Below are 19,652 nucleotides of genomic sequence, written 5' to 3' on the forward strand. Positions count from 1 at the left end.
TTACAGCGGCTTTGATTGCCATAGCTGTGCTGGTGGGGCGAGAAAAAGTCACACATTTATACAAAGACATGGGGTTTTTGGAGCGTGTTGGAGCAGGTACCCGGCACTGCTAGTTAGGTGCAGCTGAACTAGGGACTAACAGGTACAGTTAAGTAGTTTTAGTTCAATAGTTGATATGAATCACAGAATCACTAAGGTTGGAAAAGACCTGTAAGATCATGAAGTCCAACCATCAACTAACACCACCATGTCCACTAAACCATGTCCCGCAGTGCCACGTCCACACGTTCCTTGATCACTCTTTGATCCTGCAACCTCAAAGCATTTTAGGGAAGGGATCTCCCTGTTTTAGTCTTTATATGAAAAATAGTAATGAAAAGGGGGTAAATTTTAGCAGTCTAAATAACTTACAAACCAGCAGGGATTTTGCTTTTTTTTCTGGGCCCTATCAAAGGAATGAGAGGTTTTGGAAGTGGACTTGGAAGATATGCCTTCCTTAAGCTCAAACACCCAGGCGGGAGAGCTAGAGCTGGGCTCACCCCTCGCTCGGTTTGCCGAGATGAAGGGATGGAGCTGACCTTGTTTCCACTGCATCGACTCACTCCCCGATTTCAAACGTACTCAAAAGCCAGGCCGGCAGCTTCACTAGGGCATGCTGTCTCCCAAAGAGCATTACTGAAGCCCATTGTTCCGGACTACAATAAGAAGGTCTTTACACAAAGATTCTTTATTTTTACTGCTGTGGCTTGCTCCCATCTGGCCAGTGAGGAGCCCTTACAGCGAGCAGTGAACTTCCAGCAGTGCAGATAAACCAAACCATTAAGAAAAGTGAGAAAACAATAACCATCTGCTCTGATTTACTGCAAAATAAAGAACTACCAAATCCTCCCCCCCTTTCCCTGGCTGCAAAGCCATGTCCCCTTTCAGCCCCGGCAACGCGTGCTTAGGATGTGTGAAACAGAAGACGTACCACGGGACAAGGCTGATCCAGTCCAGGAGGGCCTGGTTCCCCCTTCTGCCCTTTGGCTCCTTTTCTCCCCGGTATTCCTCGCTCACCCTGTTGGCACAACAGGAAAATATCAGGAACAGGAGGGGAAACACCTTGGCTTCAAGTCACACAGCACTTGCAGAGTCCCGCACCTCACCCAGAGTAGGGACGTTTGCACTAGTGTAACCTCAACTGAGTAATTAAATCACTGAAAATCTTCAGTTAAAGCTGAGTGGAGATATTTTAATGAGTAATTTTATAACAGAATGACTGAAGGACCGGTTTCTGCTAGAAGCTAGGTTGGTATCTGACAGTAAGTGGGAGCACCAGCTTCCAGGCGCTGCCCTGCGCTCAGCTGGGCTCCTACCGCCGGCTGGGCACCCTTTTATTTAAGGATCCCTGTAACAAACCTTTGACTTGGATCCATTTTCAAGGTCTATAAACCAAAACTAGCCATTCTTTACAACCTGGAGCTGTCAGGCTGCTCCAGCTCCCCACAATGCTTGTGCCAGGGGCGGGGGGGCGGGGGACAGGCTTGTGGAAAGCACTTCCAAGTGGGTAGGAATTAACTGCATGTCTTGCCCTACACTTGGGACCACTCAAATACTTATGCTACAGAAAAGGCGATGACCTGAGAGACGCTGCCAGGCTGGAGAAAGAACCAGCACCCAGGGCAAGCATCGCTGCTGCCAAAAAGAGTGGCCGGTCCTGCCCCCACAAGCATCTCTACAGCCAGAACCCACTCACCTTCTCGCCTCTTTCACTCCTCTCTCCTTTCTCTCCTCTGAGACCTGGGAAACCCTATCGTGACAATTTTTAGGTGGGGGGGAAAAAAAAAAAAGAGGTTTGTAAGTTTAGTGTGCGAACATCCCGGCATCTCAGTTCAACGTAAGCAACCCCCCACGATCAACCCACTCTCCCACGGTGAAGAATATGACATTTTCTTCCTGTTGACTTTATATCTCTGCAGTTTCTTGGGAAAGCTAGTGCTTTACCTACCCCAGTAACATTACATCTATGGGAGATTTTTGTTCGCTGAATCCAATACAAATACTCTCAATTAGAAAGGGAAACCCCTGTGGCATCTTTAGCTGAGCAGTTACCACTGTGCAGTGGAAATAGTCTGGCAAGTGGCCTGAATTAAGCCCTTTCCTACAGACATTGTTATGTGGGCACGGCGTTTAAGGGACGGTAGTCTATACAGCATTAGCTACACATTTTTCTGACAGTCTCAAGCAATTTGATGGCCTTTACGTGCATGTTGTTCATGGTTCTACATATCACAATTAATGTTTCCCATACTCACATCCAATCCTGGCTCCCCCGGCTTTCCCTGCAGTTGTAAAAACAAAAATTAAGACATGCTGTATTGAGTTTGGTGTTGCAGGCAAACTTATATCCAGTTGGTGAAATACCATGGTAGTATCAGCACGGGCTCGCCCAACAGCCCCTGGGACTCGAAGGGAGCTCCTCACCATGCATCGGGACAGTGCCGGTAAGCCCAGCTCTGCAGTTCTGGCTGGACCCACCGCAGCAGGGATTTTATCAGCCCCTATTTTAGGAGTACACCACAACGTCACCGCTCCTTTCCCACACCGGTGATTACCTTCTCTCCTTTGGTACCGGGTAAACCGATGAGCCCTGGAGCACCGGGGAGACCCTTAAGGAAAAAAGAAACAAGGCATTGGGATAGCTGCTGTAAGGCAGGTTTCTGTTGACGGCCAGAAATGAGATACGGGAAAATGACTCACAGCGGGTCCAGTGTCACCGTGGTCCCCCTTCTCACCGCTGTCACCTTTTTCTCCCTTGGCACCGTCCAAGCCCTGCGTAAACGAAACTGCATCAGCCAAGACGACGTGGCAGCTCTGCCCGGGACAGCCAGCCCCTGCATCCGCCGCCTCCTCCCACGTCTCTGGGATGCTCATACCCGCGCTGCCATTAACGTTTTCCTCTTGACCAGACCGTACAAGAAAATAGTTGAAAATAAAGGTTTAAGCCTGTGGGTTTGCAAACCCTGACTCGCATGTGCCGCCGGCCCTCAGGACTCCGCGCTGGAGGAGGATTTAAGATCGTAAATGTGTTTGGAAGGAAAAAAGGCTTGTTTTCCAAAACGCCAACTGCTGAACAGCACAACCAAGGGATGTGTTGTCACAAACAGTGACACAAAAATCGGTCCCCAGAGCTGACAGGCCTTTGTGAGCCTGTAAATAATGCACTGGCAGCCTGGAAACAGGGGGTGACATTTGATTTATTGACTTACTTTAGGTCCCTGGATTCCTGGAGGACCCTGCGGGAAAGACAATGGTGCATTTGAAAAAACAGAATTTAAAAACAAACCCCAAAGTTTGCTTCCCAAACCATTTCTTGCTTAAATTGTGGGCTGACAATGACCAAATATTTCTTTTCAAGACAGGTGGCAGTTTATTTGGTTTTCCGATGTCAGATCAGGGGGAAGAGGAACTGAAAAGGACCGCTTTGTGTAACGTGCAACAATAAAGCTCTGCAACACGAGCTTTGGGGAGCGAGAGCCCCGCAGGAGCTTTGCTGAAGCAAGTGACAGCAAAAGCTCTGGAGAGCGGCACCCCGCCACCACAGCCCTCCGAGCCGGGTTATTTATAACCCTTCCCGGGTTATAAACGCTGCCTGGAAAGCCGCCTGGTTTTGAAGCGCGGTCTCTCAAGGTTTGTCTTGGACACAACGGAGGCATCCTGGCCTTCCTGATGCCCTTGGCAGCTCCTCAGCCTTTTGGAGCATTGTAGGTACCAAACGCCTTAGATATCTGCATCAAAAATGCTCCGTGTGTTCATCACCGCCCGCTTCCTCTCCTGCGGCAGCTGATGGCAAAAAAACTTAACAACTTGGGCAAATTTGTGGAAATACAGACACCATTACGGCAGGAACAGGTTTTCCCATCCCACAAATTTTTATCTTTTCCCCAGCCTAAGGAAAAACTTGCTTATTTGCAAAATGAGCCACAAACGCTGATGTACTCTCCTAAACCAGGTGCTTCCACCTCTCCGAAGACGGCATCCAATGCTGTAGCTCTTCCCTGATTTTTTTTTCCCCTGATTCACAGCAGCCCACAATGATGAAAGAAAGCAAACCACCCTCAGCCTTAACTAATCACATGTGATAACAAATCTGCAGCAATGCTCAATTGCACGAGCCGCTTTCCAGAGTCCTACCATAGGGCCGGGTAATCCGGGGGGTCCGGGCTCGGGTATGATCTGCAGAAGGGAATTAAACGGCACGTTAACGGGGCTGGGCACAGAAAGGCGACAGTTTGGGAACGGAAACCTCACACAGCCCAGAGTCATGATTTAATGTCCTCTGATTTAATGGCTTTAATTAAAGTATCTGCTAGTCAAAGAGCTGCTCGTAGGATTTATAAATAAATGAATCTCAATCAGCGTGTGAATCAAGCTAGCCTCTGAAATAAGAGGCGTGACCCCACGCTACTCAGTGTATTTGCCAGTCGCAAAAGGGATGTAACGGAAAATGATGCAATTTTCTGCACAGACCGGAGGAAACCAGCCTTTTTGATTAAAAAAACCAAACAAAAAACCCCAACAAAAACCAAAATTAGAGCTCTCATGTCATTAATAAAAAACTATCAAAACCCACCACTTTTTTTTTTTTAAGCAAAAGGCATCAATAAGGAAAAAAGGATGCAGAAATCCTATAAAACTGCAAGAAGCCCAATATGTTTTTAGAACAAAACGTAATTTTAACAGCAGCATCCAATATCTCAACCATCAATGCAAAATCTAAAGTAACTTTGTGGTGCCGAATGTGCAAAGTGTTCTTCCCTAACGAATAAACCCCATTTAGAAGCATCTGAAAGTTCTTGTAGAAAACAGCTAGGTTTTGCTCCCCTCCGCTACGCTGATAGATACAGAAGCGGCAGCTCCAGCCCGTACACCCCGATTTCGCCTGACCCCACGTTGCGAAAGAGGCTTTATGTTGCCAAGATCTTACGTGATTATTCTGCAAACACGGTGACCCAGTGTCTCCTTTTTCTCCTTTGTCTCCTTTCGGCCCTTCTGCTCCCTAAAAGATAAGAATGTAACGCTGATGTCGTGCATCTTCCAGGAAAGCAAAAACAAGAGAGAAAAATACATTTGTCTTCCTCTAAACTCCTGCCTTGACTCAAGCAAAGCTCATGTTCATCCCCAGGGGACTTGAGAGAAGATTTTTCTCCTCCTTGCTACCGGTTTAGATCACCTTCTGAATAAGCCGTTATCATCATCATTAGCAAAGAAAATTCAAAGCTGCCGCATCCTCCAGCTCCGCAGTAACACAGTGTGGACAGGCCATTGCTTAAATCAGCAAACCGGGCCATATGCTGAGCATTTGCAGAAATCAATACATGAAAGAACCAAGCAGCAGAGGTACGGGGACAGAAAGAGGGACGTACCGGTGGACCTGGTAAGCCCATTTCTCCTGTCTCTCCTTTCTGTCCCGTGATCCCCGCGCTGCCCTGGTCACCCTTCGCTCCTTTGGGACCCTGGAAGTTTACAGAAAACAACTTGCTTAGGAGAAAAATGTTAAACCCCCCCCACAACAGCCATTTCTGCCTTTCCGCTGTTTCTCTCCAGATCGCAGCATGAGCTCAAGAAAACATGTTTTAACATTAAACTTACATACACCGGTTTTGCAGGTGCAGCAGAATTTGGCTGAGCCGTAGCAGGGATTGCAGCCACTTAGGGTTGGGAATTTGAGACAGCGTCTGATGAACCACTCGTAAAAGGAGCCTCTTTAGCTCAGCAGACGTGGCCACGAGCAGCATCTGCACGCTCATGGCTGAGCACAGGGCCGTAAGCAACGGGCAATTAACTCAAGGAGATGCAGCTAAACATTACAGGGCAGAGCTTGCTCCTGGCAGGCTGAGATTTGCTTTTCACAGCGGCAGCTCTCATGGGCACACAGTAAACTCCTTTTGAACTCGGCTCCTGCAAGGTCTCGCTCGATCCAGCCATGCCCCACGCACCTTTTCACCGTCCAGTCCAGGTGGACCTGGCAAGCCCAGCTCTCCCTGAAGCGACACAAAGAAAGGGGAGCCCACGGTAAGTTAAATCAGGAAATCATCTCAGGAAAGCATTTTGTGAAGAAACGAGTTATTCATGTGTATCAACTCTTGTGGTTATGGGTTTGGTGTTGCCAGGCTCAGGAGCAGCAGCAAGGAGGTTGCAGTGATGTGCCAGCATTACTGGCTCATCCAGATTTGGGTGACACGGAGACCTCAAGAGGCATCAAAATCCTGCCCCATCCCATTCTTCCAAGAAATGCTTTTCTGCAAGTTCAATTCTTCTTTTAAAGAAACTACAGCTGACTGTAGGTTACTGCTATTGCTTGCAAAGCAGGAGGACAGAGTGGTCCCGCTCGGACACGGTGCCGGGGCAGTAAGCGGCACGCGGGGCAGGTGGGATGGAGCGGGGCTCAGCACAGCCTTTGGGACCCACAGCCCATCCTCACAACTGCTTCTCCCATTTCCTTCTGCCTCCTGACACATGTAATGAGGAAATCTCGGAGGGGCTGGGATTTCCCTTGTCAGGCGTAGGACAGAGAGTGGGTTTGTTTCTGGGACAGCATACTCGGGAAGAGACTGGAGACCAGAGACAGGTCAACAAAACTTTGCCTGTTGTGCGAAAACCTCCTTTTTCAGCCAGAGGACGGGTTAAATAGCATTTCCTTTACCACACATAGCCCCAAATCCCGCAGGCAGCATCGCCTGCCTTATTTTGGCTTGGGAGACACTTGCTACACGGAGAGCTGCTAATGACCATGTTGCTCACTAGAAAACACCGTCTGCATGGCAGATGTTGGGCTCACCTTGGGACCTGGAGCACCTTGGGGGCCTGGTGGCCCTGGGGGACCCGGCGAACCCTGAAACACAGCAAACAAAACGGGCACGAGCATGACTAATATGAATATGGCACACTACCCTCGTGCTGCCAGGGACGAGTCGGGAGCAGCTCCCAACGGCGATCTACAACAGCCACTCGTGTGACCGGGGCTGCCCAGGCACCATGATGAGCTCGACTAATGCGAAACGACCCGAGGGCCCCCCTGGCACAGGGGATATACGTGCAAAAGAAAACGCAGCCGGAACTAGCTGGGTGTGCAGGTGCAGCAGTACGTGTGTTAAGAGGCAAAATGCCTTTAGTCGGAGGTGTGGCCCCAAATCTGGGCTCCTCTTTTTGCATTCTCCCCTCTCCAGCCATCCAGGCTGGGGAGAAGCATCCTGCTGAAAACAGCAACAACCAGCTGGGGAGGTGCAATTAAAAGGGGAAACGAAGACATTTGTGTGAGCATTAACAGCAGGAAAACCTTGCACACTTAAATAAGCTATTTTCCCTTGGCACTGCTGGGTGCAGAGACCATGAAATGCCTTGAGATGAACCAATATTTTGCAACGTGCAAATGACCTCAAACAGCAAAAGTCATGGTCTCGCTCAGCTGAAAAACAAAACCGCATCACATCCCCAAGCACCTTTTTCCATGACTGCATACTCAAATACCGTCACATTTAATCACACTGGAAACCATGTAAAGCCACCCCTTTCCAAAGCTCTGTCCATGAGACAGGTCAGCGAGCAAACACCGAAAACAGCTCACAAGCAGAAAAACGGCAAAGTTAGCGAGGTTCAGTGACGTGCCCCTCAGCAATCTCCTCATGCAGCACACGGGAGAGGGTCTGGGCCCAGCAGATGAACTCTCCAGACATTTGATGGAGCCTTTCTAACCACTGCACTCCACAAACTTGACTCACAAAGCCGCATGCCGTGCAGACATCTGGCAAACGGTAATTACCATCACTTTGTGTACCCCTGCAGCCTGTTATAAAACAATTAGGATGGTTCTCAAATATGTCTGTAATTAAGTATTTATTCTATTCGGCTTCTTTCATCTTAACAAAAATGGCAGGGTGCTGCTCGGTCAAGCAGGTTAGGGCTTGGGCACCGTTCCCCCTCCTCCTGCACCCCGACCGCTGCTTGCAGAGAAAACCGCTCCGGAAGATGCGCAGTGAAAACTGTGGCTCCGCACCGTACCACGGGAATAACACCCCGCAGCCAGCAGTATTTAAGCTGTAATCTGGTTGATCACAGTCATTGCATCAGCTGTTTATATGTCACGGGCTGTGTCAGGTTGCTTTTACCTGCAGAATATTAACTCACTCAGATCCCAAAGCTGGATCCCACGAGCCTGGTACCCAGCCCGAGTTCACAGCCTCGAGTTTTGCCACCGTTTTTGCTGGTACATCCTAAATATCCTCAGCCCCCAGATGCAGTAAGCTCTTCCCTCCCGGCCAGCTCTGTGCTGAGACCGAGACCTCGGGAAGGAGAAGTAGGACGGGGACAGACATGGTGCCACAACGTAGCAGAGCTCAGCAGTTTTTCAGTCCTTTCCCATTAACCCGTAGGAATCTACACGGCCGTGGTGCGGGCTTACCTTGAGCGCATCCAGGATTCGGCCGTCATAGTCGATCACTACGGTGTCACCCTGTTCCCCTTTCAGGCCGGGGGGACCCTGCAACCGGGGATGAATCCTACTGAGTTTTTGCAGCATCTGAGTAGCAGGTGGTATGAAAGCAAAGACCTGACACCCAGGTGTTTTGGGGATTATCACCTTAGAAACACCATCAATTTTGAATTCCTAGTCTGACAGCTGTAACTGTCATCAACCAAACCTCAAAAGGGCATAGATTTGTATAAATGAGAAGTGCATCAAAGTCCTCACTTGATTACCCTATTCACAGCTTCCCTCTTGCAAAAAAAGGGTCCCAGGATGATCCCACTGATAAGAAAAATGGGACTTGACTGCATTTCCCAGAGCTATCTCCCATGGCAGCATCTGGTACCTACATAATGATTTGTTTAAATATGCAGCATCTCCGTTTTCTAGCCCTGAACCGATCCTGAAGCGTTTCAACCACATACTAAGCAGAAAGTGGTGGTGGGGAATAGCTCAGGTCGAGGCAAATACACCACTCCAAACTGAAAAAGCAAAACCCTGAACATCATACCCGGGGTCCGATGGAGCCAATTCCTCCCTTCTCACCAGGTTCACCCTGAAAATCAAAATCACATTTTTGGTTCAAAGAGACCAAGGAAAATAAAGGGTATTTATCTTAAAAATACTGTAACTACGCGAGATGCCAAGATACGTTTTAGATTAAGAAGAAGAATGGCACCAACAAGGCACTGCTTCTCCTAGCAAAAAAATAGATTTGACTTCAGAGCAAATATATTTTGCAAAAAATAGCGTTGGTGTGAGCTAGTTGACAGTAAGAAAACATCTCATGGCAGAGGGGCTGAGCTCCCCGTAACGCTGATGCGCCGTGCCGCTCCCCGGCTCCGCTGTCTGCTCCGAGCCTGCCGAGCTCCGGCTCTTTGTGCGCTGAAGTTTCACATGGCTCTCTCTTTGCTTTAGGCTGAATTTTGTGTGTGGAAATTTTCAGCTGACGTGTTTAAACCATTTCTGAGGGTGAGTTTAAGGAAAAGGACTGTGCCAAATTTTTCCTTTTTTTTCTTTCTTTTTTCACCCCCTTTTTTTCCCTCCCCTCCCCCTCTGCTTTCCAAACCGCCCCCCCCCCTTTTTTTTTTTTCAAAGTTGGAAAGTTTTGGAAAGCTGTAGCACTCTCACAGCAGTGACCTGAAATTCAGTGCAGGATTCAAAAAATGTGCCTTTTTGGCACATGGAAATCCCTTTGCTGGCCAAATTAAAGCCCTCCATAAAGTAAAAAAATGGTATAAATGCAAAGATTCTCCATAGGAAAACTCAATTCAGCAGATCCCAGGGGAACAAACCAGCACCACTACTATGGTTTTAGAAAAAAAAAATAGTGGCTAAAGGTCACCTGAGCCCATGCTTCTTCATCACATACAATTTCTTGCCCAACAAGGAGCCATGGTTGTTTGATATAGAAAACACGACTTGATACAGATCCTACTAAATAAGAAGCAGCTGAGGGGAGAAATAACAGCCCACGAATGCTGTCCGGGTCTCATCATCACCACTTAACATATCAAGACTGTCTTACTGCATTTCTTGGCAGTTATGAAGGTCAGTAGAACAGGACGGCACGTAAGTGCTCTGGGCTTTGAAACAATACCGCAGCCATCAATACATCGGATCAAAGTGTGATCAGAGGTTTAGCTCTCTTGGGGAAGATGAGGCAATTCAATGAAAAACATGCAAGGAGACAATTTTAAAAACCCTTATACTGATCTCTGCTTAAATGTAGCTTTCATTAAATCACCAGGAAAAGGTAAAATACTTCTTAACGTCCCCCTGTTTTGTTTCAGTTTGGGCATTTTATGAGCCTTTTAGAGGGCAAAGGCCTGAAACACCTACTCAGCCGAACCCCTCTGCCTCAGTAGCGCTGCGCCCAGCTTCCCCAGCTAATGGACTTTTATTTACCTTGGGTCCTGGCAAGCCATCTGTGCCGTTCTCTCCCTTGGGACCCGCGCTTCCTTTTTCTCCCTGAAAACGAGACAATTTCGACAAATGCTGTATGGGGAGGATGGAGAACAGATTTCTTCAGGTTATAATTTTCTTGCTTTATCTTTACTTTTACATACGTGAGCGAGCAAAGCTCTGCTTTTAGCCTGAAATACATCACGTTGCCTAGGTACAAAAGGGGAGTTTTTGAGATAAAAATGAACCTTTCAGGCTTAACAGTTTGGCTGCGGGTGGTATGTTCAGCCATAAAGTTAGCCCCAAAACCACAGCATCTGGAGAAGGCTCCTGTGAAGAGCCTGCTGCACCCTGATCTGGCCAGTGCAAACCCCCATCCCGAACCCCAGCTCCGGGCCACCCCCAGCAACACTCCCCCAATTTACTTCTGCAAGAGGAGCTTCTAAACAGCAATTCTCTGCCATAGTCAACAGGTTGTGTTTGCACACTACTTCTGGCAGAGCTACCATGGCAGAGGGGTGAGTTATGCTTCTCTTTCTCATTTTTTTTGTTCTTTTTCCATGTCAGGGGAGAAATGTGCTTCTCAACCTGCCCCAACTGTGATACTGTGCCAAGAAACCAGATAGCAAAAGATGCTGCCAAGCACATACATTAGATGGACACAGAGCAGAACATACCTTAGGGCCCATAAGTCCTGGTTCCCCAGGGATCCCATCATCACCCTGATGAAAAAATATAAAAAGTGAAACACAAAGAGCTTGTACACACTTACCGTTAGGATCCAGCACATCATTTGACTCCACTGAGTGTTGCACAGACCTGAGACCCACTCAGGTTTGCAGGAGGCTGGGGGAAAGCTGCAGCAAAGAGCCCAGGAGGCTCCAGAATGGTGCCCTGCTCCCCCCACCCAGCTCTGCCTCTGCCTCCTCTGCTCCCGGGGCGGTAGATGGGCATCTCCCAGAATTTGCTTACAGCAGGCCCTGGGGAAGGTGCTCTCCCACGTTTAATAGAAATTAGATATTTAATCCATTCAGGCTTTTTGGGTCCCAAAGGCCTCCTGCAAGCTGCCACCCATCCTCATGGACTTCACCACAAGTCACCGGCACACCCATCTGCCAGGAGGAGATTTTCTTGTTTCACTTGTCATGCTTTGTTGTTCTCTCGGAGTAAAACCACTTCATAGATGCTGAAGAGGTTACTTTTACTGGTCAGTTATGAAATTTTTAAGCCAAATTCTGGCCTGAAAAACACTCATGGCCACACCTGTTCTGGGGCAAAGCAGTAAGAGGGAAAGGCTGGGCCATGTCAGCGCTTTGGCTTCAGCTAACGGCAGTGATTTATCCACTACTTGACGGCACCATGAGAAGAAAACGTGGAGAGCTCAGACACGTGAATCTCCTGCAGTCTTCAACGCCCGGCCCAAGCAGCATGCCTGTCCTTGAGAGAGTGGGCAATCCCCATGAGATCGAGGTTCTGTGCGGTGATGCCCATCCCAGGAACCTCAAACCCATCATGGGGGTCCCTGAGCATATAACAGCCTTCAGGCACTTCTCAGTTCAGCTTGAATTATTGGAGTGAAAGGGCTCAAGACCTACTGCTTTGTTTGGCATTTGCTATTTTATTCTTTGTTGATTGGGCAGATGTGATTGCAGCTTCTGGCTCACTTGTGGTAATGAAAACCAGGCTACAGGCACAGCCGTGCCCATGCTTCAGGGTCGCATGTGCGAGAAAGCCCAGGGAACACAAAGAAAGGCTCAGTATGGACAGCCACGGCTTCTCCATGGGTCTCTCGCAATGGTTTCCCTAGTCGAGCACCAAGCAAAGCAAAGCAAAGAAAAAAAAAAATCACTGTTTTACCTTTTTCCCTTGGATGCCAGGCTCACCCTTCAACAGCAACAAACACAGAGGAGAAAGAAGTTTAGGGAATTAACAGAAAATAAGACCAATTGTACGGATAGTCAAAATGAATTGTAAAATTAAAATACTTGGCTTGTGTTGATCATCTTTATCCTCCTCCCCGCCCCCAAAAAATGCAAGGAAGCACATTCCCACAGCACACCAGCTTCCAGCCCCCCCGTGGCTCCCTCCACCCCATTTCAAGGTTTTAACATGGGCAGTGGTTATGGTATTGAGTAGGTAACACATTCAGACATTTGCAGCTCCAAGTCAACGGCTAATGTGATACCTTAGAAATTTTGTATCTGCTATATACAGATGAGTGCAAGTCCAGTGCAAAATACGTATGTTCATCTCCACCCCCCTTACGCAGCAATATTTCAAAAATTTGTGTTAAAATTAGACCGGTAAGAAATTACTTATTACCCACCTTTGGTCCTGGAGGTCCCCTGGCACCCTGTTGAATGTAAGAGTAGTTGGTATACTTGTTTGACAATAGAGCATGAGAGGATAAAAACATTTCCAAGAGTACTTTAATTCCCATGAAAAAAAAGGACACAGATGCCAACTTCTTATCTTCCCTTACAAATACAGCCATAAATTCTCTCTGCTCCCAATAAATAATAAATATTCTTTTATGGCTTGTGTATTTTATGCATTATAAGCACCTTTTTACCCAGCCTAGACCTTACTGAACTGGAGTTACTATGCCAGGAGGCTTTAGAGGGGCAGAAGTAGGGATACAGGAGCAGCACATCCCTCCAGAGGAGCCAAGGGGACAAAGAGCGGCCTCCTTTCTCCCTGCTGGCACAGGTACCCTTGGACAAACATCTGTTTTAGGGCGTCTATAATTTCCCACAGGGTTTTTTTGGCGTGCATAAGCAACGACACAAAAACACTTGCTGCAGCGAGCTGAAGGGTGGTGTAAAGGGAGGGGGGCGAGGGGCACGCACACACAGATGCTTCTGGGCAATACTAACCATGAGGCCGTCCTCTCCTGGCTCACCTTTGAAACCCTGCAAAAATAAAAAGGCCAACGTTGAAAGTATTATCCCTCGTTCTCCAAAACGCTCAGTGATAATTAGGATGTTCAGTAGCATCGTGCTGCAGTCTATTTTTTTATTAAATGAATTGCCAGTGATCTGGAAATCTGCAACAGGTCATCTAAAGGCTACAGATCAGAGAAGAGATCTCCTCTGGGCTCTCTGAGTTACCACCAGCACCCGCAAATACATGCTCCAGGTCCAGCTCTTTGCTCCAAAACTGAAGATGGAAGATCCCCTCCTGCTCCCTTGGCCCCATGCCCCAAAGCTTTGCTATATGAGTGGCCATCCGAGCCCAACCGCTGGCCCAGGCTGGGGACCCAGCGGCTGGGGTGGCAGCACCGGGGAAGGGGACACCCTTCACCCTCCTCTCCCTCTCTGGGCTGGGGACTGCCCGGCACGTGCTCGCTGTGCATCTCCCGTCCTTACAGGGGGGCCTGGAGGTCCTCTTGGGCCATCTTTTCCTGTGTCACCAGGAGGCCCCCGGGCACCTGGGGGTCCTGGCGGACCAGGGGGGCCAGTGGCTCCATCTTGACCTTGATCGCCCTGGAAGAAGTTCACACAGACATGGTGAGATGAAGTGGCATTGGCAAGCGGTGGCCGCGGGGTGCCTGTGACACATGCACTGCATCCCTGAGCCATCAGCACCCCTGGCCTCCGCTGTCCCGGATGAATTTAATTACAGCTGCCAATTGGGAAGGCTGGGAGCTCGTGGCCACTTCACGCCCTTTGGGTCTGGTTCCTTAACCAGGATTTTTTTCAATGCCTTCCAATGAGGTTTTATCTCATTAAGCCCCTGCCCAGCCACTGTCTGCATGGAAACCACCAACTCGACAGCACCCAGAAATAACCCAGACCCAACAACATGCTGGCATGGAGCATGCACACACTTCCATAGCTTAGTGCACCACACCAAAAAAAAGTAGCTCTTAGTAGTATCCTTTAAATACAACCAAGCCCACACATTAACATCCAGCACAGCTCGCACCCAGCATTGCTTGGATGCAAAAATACCTCCGTGTGATTGTGAAGGGTTGGTAGGTGCCTGCTCCAGAGGGGAGCACCCCACGGGGCTCCGCTGCCCACTTATCGGCTCCCGACCCACCACCGGCTGCCGCAGCCCAGCCCCGGGGCTGTGGCCGGGCACATCCATGCGGCTGCACAATGGAAAGCCTCACGGAAAGGCCGTCTCGTAAATCTTTTCGAAACATCTGGAAGGGTTACCACCGAGGCAGTATGAGGACTGTATTTAATATGTGGTCCACCCTCAAATCAGGGACAAGTGTGGGATTTTCAGAAGTCCTTAAGTGACTTAGCAGCACAAATCCCACCGCCTTTCAACAAGATCCGTGCTCCTAAATCACTTGCATAGTTTTTAAAAAAATCCTATTGCAAATGCCGAACGCTGCATCCAATTAGGTCAAGTCAAGAGTCTCTCACTGAATTTTGCCTAATTAAAAACGTCACGTTTAGAGTATGAGGACTTAGACAACTCTAGTTTTAATGCATTTGATTTTACAATACCAGCACTGTTCATATTAACATTTATAGGACTTTGCTGCTTGATTCCCAATTCTCACAAAGGACCAAATGCTAAAACCCATCAGTTTTTTGTCTCTCTACTTTGACAAAACTCCCCCTAAATTCCAGTGGGGTTTCACTCAAGCGCGCTCCCAACAAGCACCTTGGAATGTAACCACGGTAGTGACAATTTAAAATAGAAATAGTGCACTTTCAGCCAGAAAGAAGAAACCAAAGCAACTCAAAGAATCACAGCAAACCAGTGGCAGCAGATCCGATATGTCTCTACCTTGAGCACTCGCCGGCTAAAGACAAGCTGATCGTTAGCCAGAAATCCATGATTGAGGCGGGGAAAAACCATCTAGCCAGGTACAGTGAGAGGCAGAGGAGGAAAGAGCAAGAATTTAAGACGAAAGCACAGCAGAAGAGCGAGTTTTAAAGGCTTTAACAATATATAACAATTTTTCTCCATTAATTAATTGGTGCATAAGGAGGAAATCATCCAGGTAGCCAACAGGGGTTGTTTTAACGTTCTGGATACACTGGAGCTTGGTAAGCAGTAAATGGACATAGGGAAACAAGTATCTTTTCATTCGTTTACTGCACAATAGGACATTCAAAGCAGCTGGGGTACAGAGGATTCCCCTACTGCAGGGCTTTCTGCAGAATAAAAAGCATTATTCCAGCAAACCCCACAAGGGATATATCCCAGCATTTCTCCCGAGACCAAATATTTTTTTTTTTCCAGAGGCTAAAATGAATACTAATATAATCCCCAGCCTGCAAAATGCAGATAAATCTCTCAGATTTATATGATGCAAAAACAATGTATTCAGACCATGTCAGTAGTCATTGCTATTGTCTTTCAGCCTTTCCACTTATCTATCTAGGGAGAAGCAGTAAGACATTTCCCTTTCTCAGGACACTGCTTGCGTCCCCCTCTCCCCCATCCATCCCTGCACACATCCATAGGAGGACCGAAGGGATGGAGCGAAGCCACGGGAAGCCCTGCGGGAACACACAGCACATCCTCCATGAGGATTTTGGAAGGTTTCCAAGGAGCAAACCTCTTGTCCAAATTACCCATGAGCTTTTAAGCCTTTCACACAAAGAACCCCAAACTCAATTGTGGGGTAAACGTTGCACAGGCAAGCCCACCTCCTGCCCAGCCTCCCAGGACAGGCGTAGCGGCAAGTGTGCACAGGTACATCGAGCACGGATGTTTTAACGCAGTCATCTCAGAAAGGGAAGGGAAAAGTAGAGTCAGACAGAAAAACTAATCTAGCCTGGAAAATAAACCCCACCCAAGAATTTTTTTCCAGCTGTAGAGAGAGGCTTTAGCTCAGCCCTCACTCAAATACAGCTATTTTGGGGAGGAACAATACTGAAATCCTGAGATCTTCAAAAACCAAGATAACACCACATCGAAATTAATGGGGACCCAGAGCCCTTGCGCTCGGCCAGGCCCTCCAGATACTACAGAAACCACCAGGAAGGCTCTACTGCAAGCTAAGGGTTTTGTGGCAGACCCAAAGGACCTAGTTTTACGGCTTCTTATGTGCATCAAGATACACAAGAGCATGAAGTGGGATTTTCAGAAGAGCCCGAGGAGCAAGGCAGGATCTGAAACTTTTTTCTTATCCCTTCAGATTGCTGAGCACCATCCAAGTAAACACGTCCCAAGCCCAGCCCTATCTGTTTCCATGGGAAATGACATTTTGCATTTGCTCTGAGGCCAAACATGCCGTATCCTACCAAATCCAGCCAGCGCACATTTAACTTTAAACAATCTCTGTTACAGATGGGCCCATGAAAGGTGAACAGCCCTGAGGGCTATTAAATACAGAGACACCATCTCTAGCCCAAGAAATGTTCGGGCCATAGATAACGGGGCTCCAGGAGAGCAGTTAAGTGTGATGGAGTTACACATTCCTGCTCCATGTTTCCACTCTCCCAATGCATCTGGTCACGGAGCACTGGGCTAACTGGCTGTTGGGTCTGACCCTCTGCAGCAAAGTAGTCTTAGAGCACAGAAACCTTGAATGCTGGCAATTTCCAGCTTTAAGGTACTCGATTTAGCCATTTCAACATAAAGTTCCAAAAAAAGAAATGAAGTAAAAAGTATAATAAAATATCCATACATCTCTCTGTTGACTGTGAGCTCTGCAGGATGCTTTCCATGCTGAGCTTTTATCTGCAACATGAGCTTAGCAAGCACTTATCTTCTTGCAAAAACTAAGAGAGGAAAAAAAGCTACTTTTCTATCTGCAGCCTAAACTCCAGCCTGTCGCTACAGAGCCAGTTCAGCCACGCCAGCATTTAGTCCCACAGCAGCTCAGGATACCGGTGCAGACGTTACTGGTGCCATCTCCATCGGCACTGGCCATCGAACAGGAGCATGCTGCACGTGCCACTGGAGACAAGAGCATTTCTCTCACAAGTAGAAGCCCCTTTTCCCCCTCTCAAGAGCAAACCCGGCGCTGCTGCCACACGCCCTGTGCATCCGCTAGCCCAGATGTGCAAAAATTCATCAATCCCATCAACTGTCTAAACATCTGAACTATCAGTAAGAACAAGATCACCCAGGCTAAGGCAATAAATCCAGAGTGGTCATCCCAGGGCTGGCTCAGGGAGCGAGTCTGGCTTATAAAAACAGTCCTTTGTAGAGGTGTAACAGTATGTTTGATTTTAAGAGAGAAATACAAGCACAAATATCAGGGCACAGCAGTCCCAGCCTTGGCAGCATCCTGCTTCAACTCCCTCTTTCCTCCCCAGAGCAGAGGGAATCTGCTCTTGGTTTCTCCCTGTAAATACACTTACAGGCGTTTTGTCAGTATATTTGAGTATGTTTATTCTCCACCCTGGTTAGGTGAGGCTGTGCAAAAGCCTCCCCGATGCTGTTTTTGCAAGCACTAGCGTTCAGTGCCTTAGACAACCCAATGTGAACTCCTTCATCAGCTCTCCAAAATCACCCTCCGACATCTGCGTTAGGCACACTCGCATGTGCAATAATCTCTTTTTTGTCCATGCTGGCGGCAGGTGTTTACTAGAGGCAGAAAGAGAAGCAGCGTAGACACGAACATATTCAGTAGCTAATCCCTCATTGTCTTCATCTCACTTCCACTGCAGACAGTCCCTCCAAAGCCGCCCCAAGCATTATTCTCTTTTAATCTATCATTCCTAATAATAATATTTTTGTGTTCACTGACACACACTATCCCCACTCCACCACCCATAGACACGCACATTTACTTGGGAGGCAGCACGGGATATATTCCTAGTTATTTATCCTCCCGTTGATGCGATGACTTGCTGTGACACATCTTTCAAAATCAGCTAAACAAAGCCACCACTGAAACTTAAGGAAAAAGATAGATGAAATTAAGAAATAAAAAATAATCTGGGCCAGATGGTATTAAGAAGTTTCATATCCAATCCACAACCCTGAGTGCCTGGAGACATAAAGGAAGCTATTTTCAAAGCCGGGCACCAGTTGTTAGACCTACTTGCGGCATGGTTCTGGCAGGCTTGTTTCTCTCCCTTTCCTCCTAAATTGTTTGTGAGGCTTTTTCTTACTCTTGTGCAAAAAGACATAAATAAATGGAAAAGTCAAGCAAAATCTGGACAAACGCAAGTCAGGAGGAAAAAAACCACATATTTTTATTGGTAGATTAAAACATAGGACAAGTGTTACCTTGGGAGCCGGCATCCGCCCCTGCAAGTCCAGACGGAGCCTGTCCCCAGAGCATCTCCCGCAGCACAAACAGGAGCCGCGGCAGGAGGTGGGCTCCCGCGTTATCCGCCAGCACAGACCACCGGGGCTTCGGAGCCTAAGCATCTCCTCCGGCATCGCCCGAGTCACCAGCCGCGAAGTCATCCACAGCCCCAGCCAAGGAGTGAAAACTCATGCCCATGTGCCCCTGAATCACCTCTTAAAGCCTTTTCTGAATGTGTGGGTGGGCACTTAGACAAGGTTGAGACCTTACGTCGAGCCCCTCCTCAGCCACGCAGGGCATAAATCTATTGGAGAAATTTTCGGAGCCTGAGGGTGACATTTCCAAACGCACCCAAGGCGGTTGGGAGCTGCTTCAGAAAATGACACCAACTCCAAAAAGCGACTTAACAGCCTCCAGGGGAAAAAAGAAAAATGACTCTTGAGGCATCTCCGCCCGATGTTAACCACTGAGGTCCTGGCTACGTTTCTAGCAACGGCATCTAAGCTTACCAGCTGACTCTTGGGTGCCAGCTCCAAATCCGTCCCCTGCGTGGGGCCCGTGCACCAGCACCCCAGCACATTCCCACTGCGGGGTTTCCAGCAGGTGCCCGTAACCCATGGCCAACCGCACGTCTGTTACCACGACGGAGCCCACCTTGGAAATACTGCAGACCTTGCGGTGAGCCGTCCCATCTCATCCCCGACATGGGAGACTTTGTGTTACCCCTGCCATCGCCAGCATCGCAGCGGGGACCATGGGACAGCCGCGTCCCCCTCATGCCCCGCAGGGACCCATCCTGATGCACTGCAGTAAATCTCAACTTCATGCAGCCCCACGAGAGCCATTTCCACAAAACTCCATTAATTTCTGTATGTTATAACCAGCACATTTTTCCCGCATCATACAGTTACTTTAAACCCTTTATTTTCGAAGGCAGCCTAGACATTGCCTGTGTGCTGCCACGCTCCCAGGTGGGTAGCTCAGCAAGAAAGGAGGAACTTTGCATCCTGGACAACACTGTGCCAAGCCTTTCCCTGGGCCACCAGATCTTACCACTGCGTACTGGTG

At 48.3% G+C, this 19,652-nt stretch overlaps 1 protein-coding gene across 1 annotated transcript in view; it reads right to left on the reverse strand.

Annotated features, from left to right (window-relative positions):
• COL23A1 (collagen type XXIII alpha 1 chain) overlaps positions 1-19,652 on the reverse strand; it is a 192,750-nt gene that overhangs the window by 2,949 nt on the left and 170,149 nt on the right. The window contains exons 9-27 of the mRNA XM_059825575.1: positions 13,777-13,893; positions 13,285-13,320; positions 12,735-12,761; positions 12,266-12,292; positions 11,086-11,130; positions 10,412-10,474; positions 9,015-9,059; positions 8,441-8,518; positions 6,821-6,874; positions 5,979-6,023; positions 5,406-5,495; positions 4,967-5,038; positions 4,174-4,215; positions 3,249-3,275; positions 2,740-2,811; positions 2,595-2,648; positions 2,295-2,321; positions 1,736-1,789; positions 971-1,057 (exon numbers count right to left, since the gene is read on the reverse strand). Of these exons, the coding sequence (XP_059681558.1) occupies positions 971-1,057; positions 1,736-1,789; positions 2,295-2,321; positions 2,595-2,648; positions 2,740-2,811; positions 3,249-3,275; positions 4,174-4,215; positions 4,967-5,038; positions 5,406-5,495; positions 5,979-6,023; positions 6,821-6,874; positions 8,441-8,518; positions 9,015-9,059; positions 10,412-10,474; positions 11,086-11,130; positions 12,266-12,292; positions 12,735-12,761; positions 13,285-13,320; positions 13,777-13,893 (1,062 nt within the window). The remainder of the gene's footprint in view (positions 1-970; positions 1,058-1,735; positions 1,790-2,294; positions 2,322-2,594; positions 2,649-2,739; positions 2,812-3,248; positions 3,276-4,173; positions 4,216-4,966; positions 5,039-5,405; positions 5,496-5,978; positions 6,024-6,820; positions 6,875-8,440; positions 8,519-9,014; positions 9,060-10,411; positions 10,475-11,085; positions 11,131-12,265; positions 12,293-12,734; positions 12,762-13,284; positions 13,321-13,776; positions 13,894-19,652) is intronic.

This window comes from Gavia stellata, chromosome 16 (genome assembly GCF_030936135.1).
Source record: "Gavia stellata isolate bGavSte3 chromosome 16, bGavSte3.hap2, whole genome shotgun sequence".
Classification (NCBI taxonomy): Eukaryota; Metazoa; Chordata; class Aves; order Gaviiformes; family Gaviidae; genus Gavia; species Gavia stellata.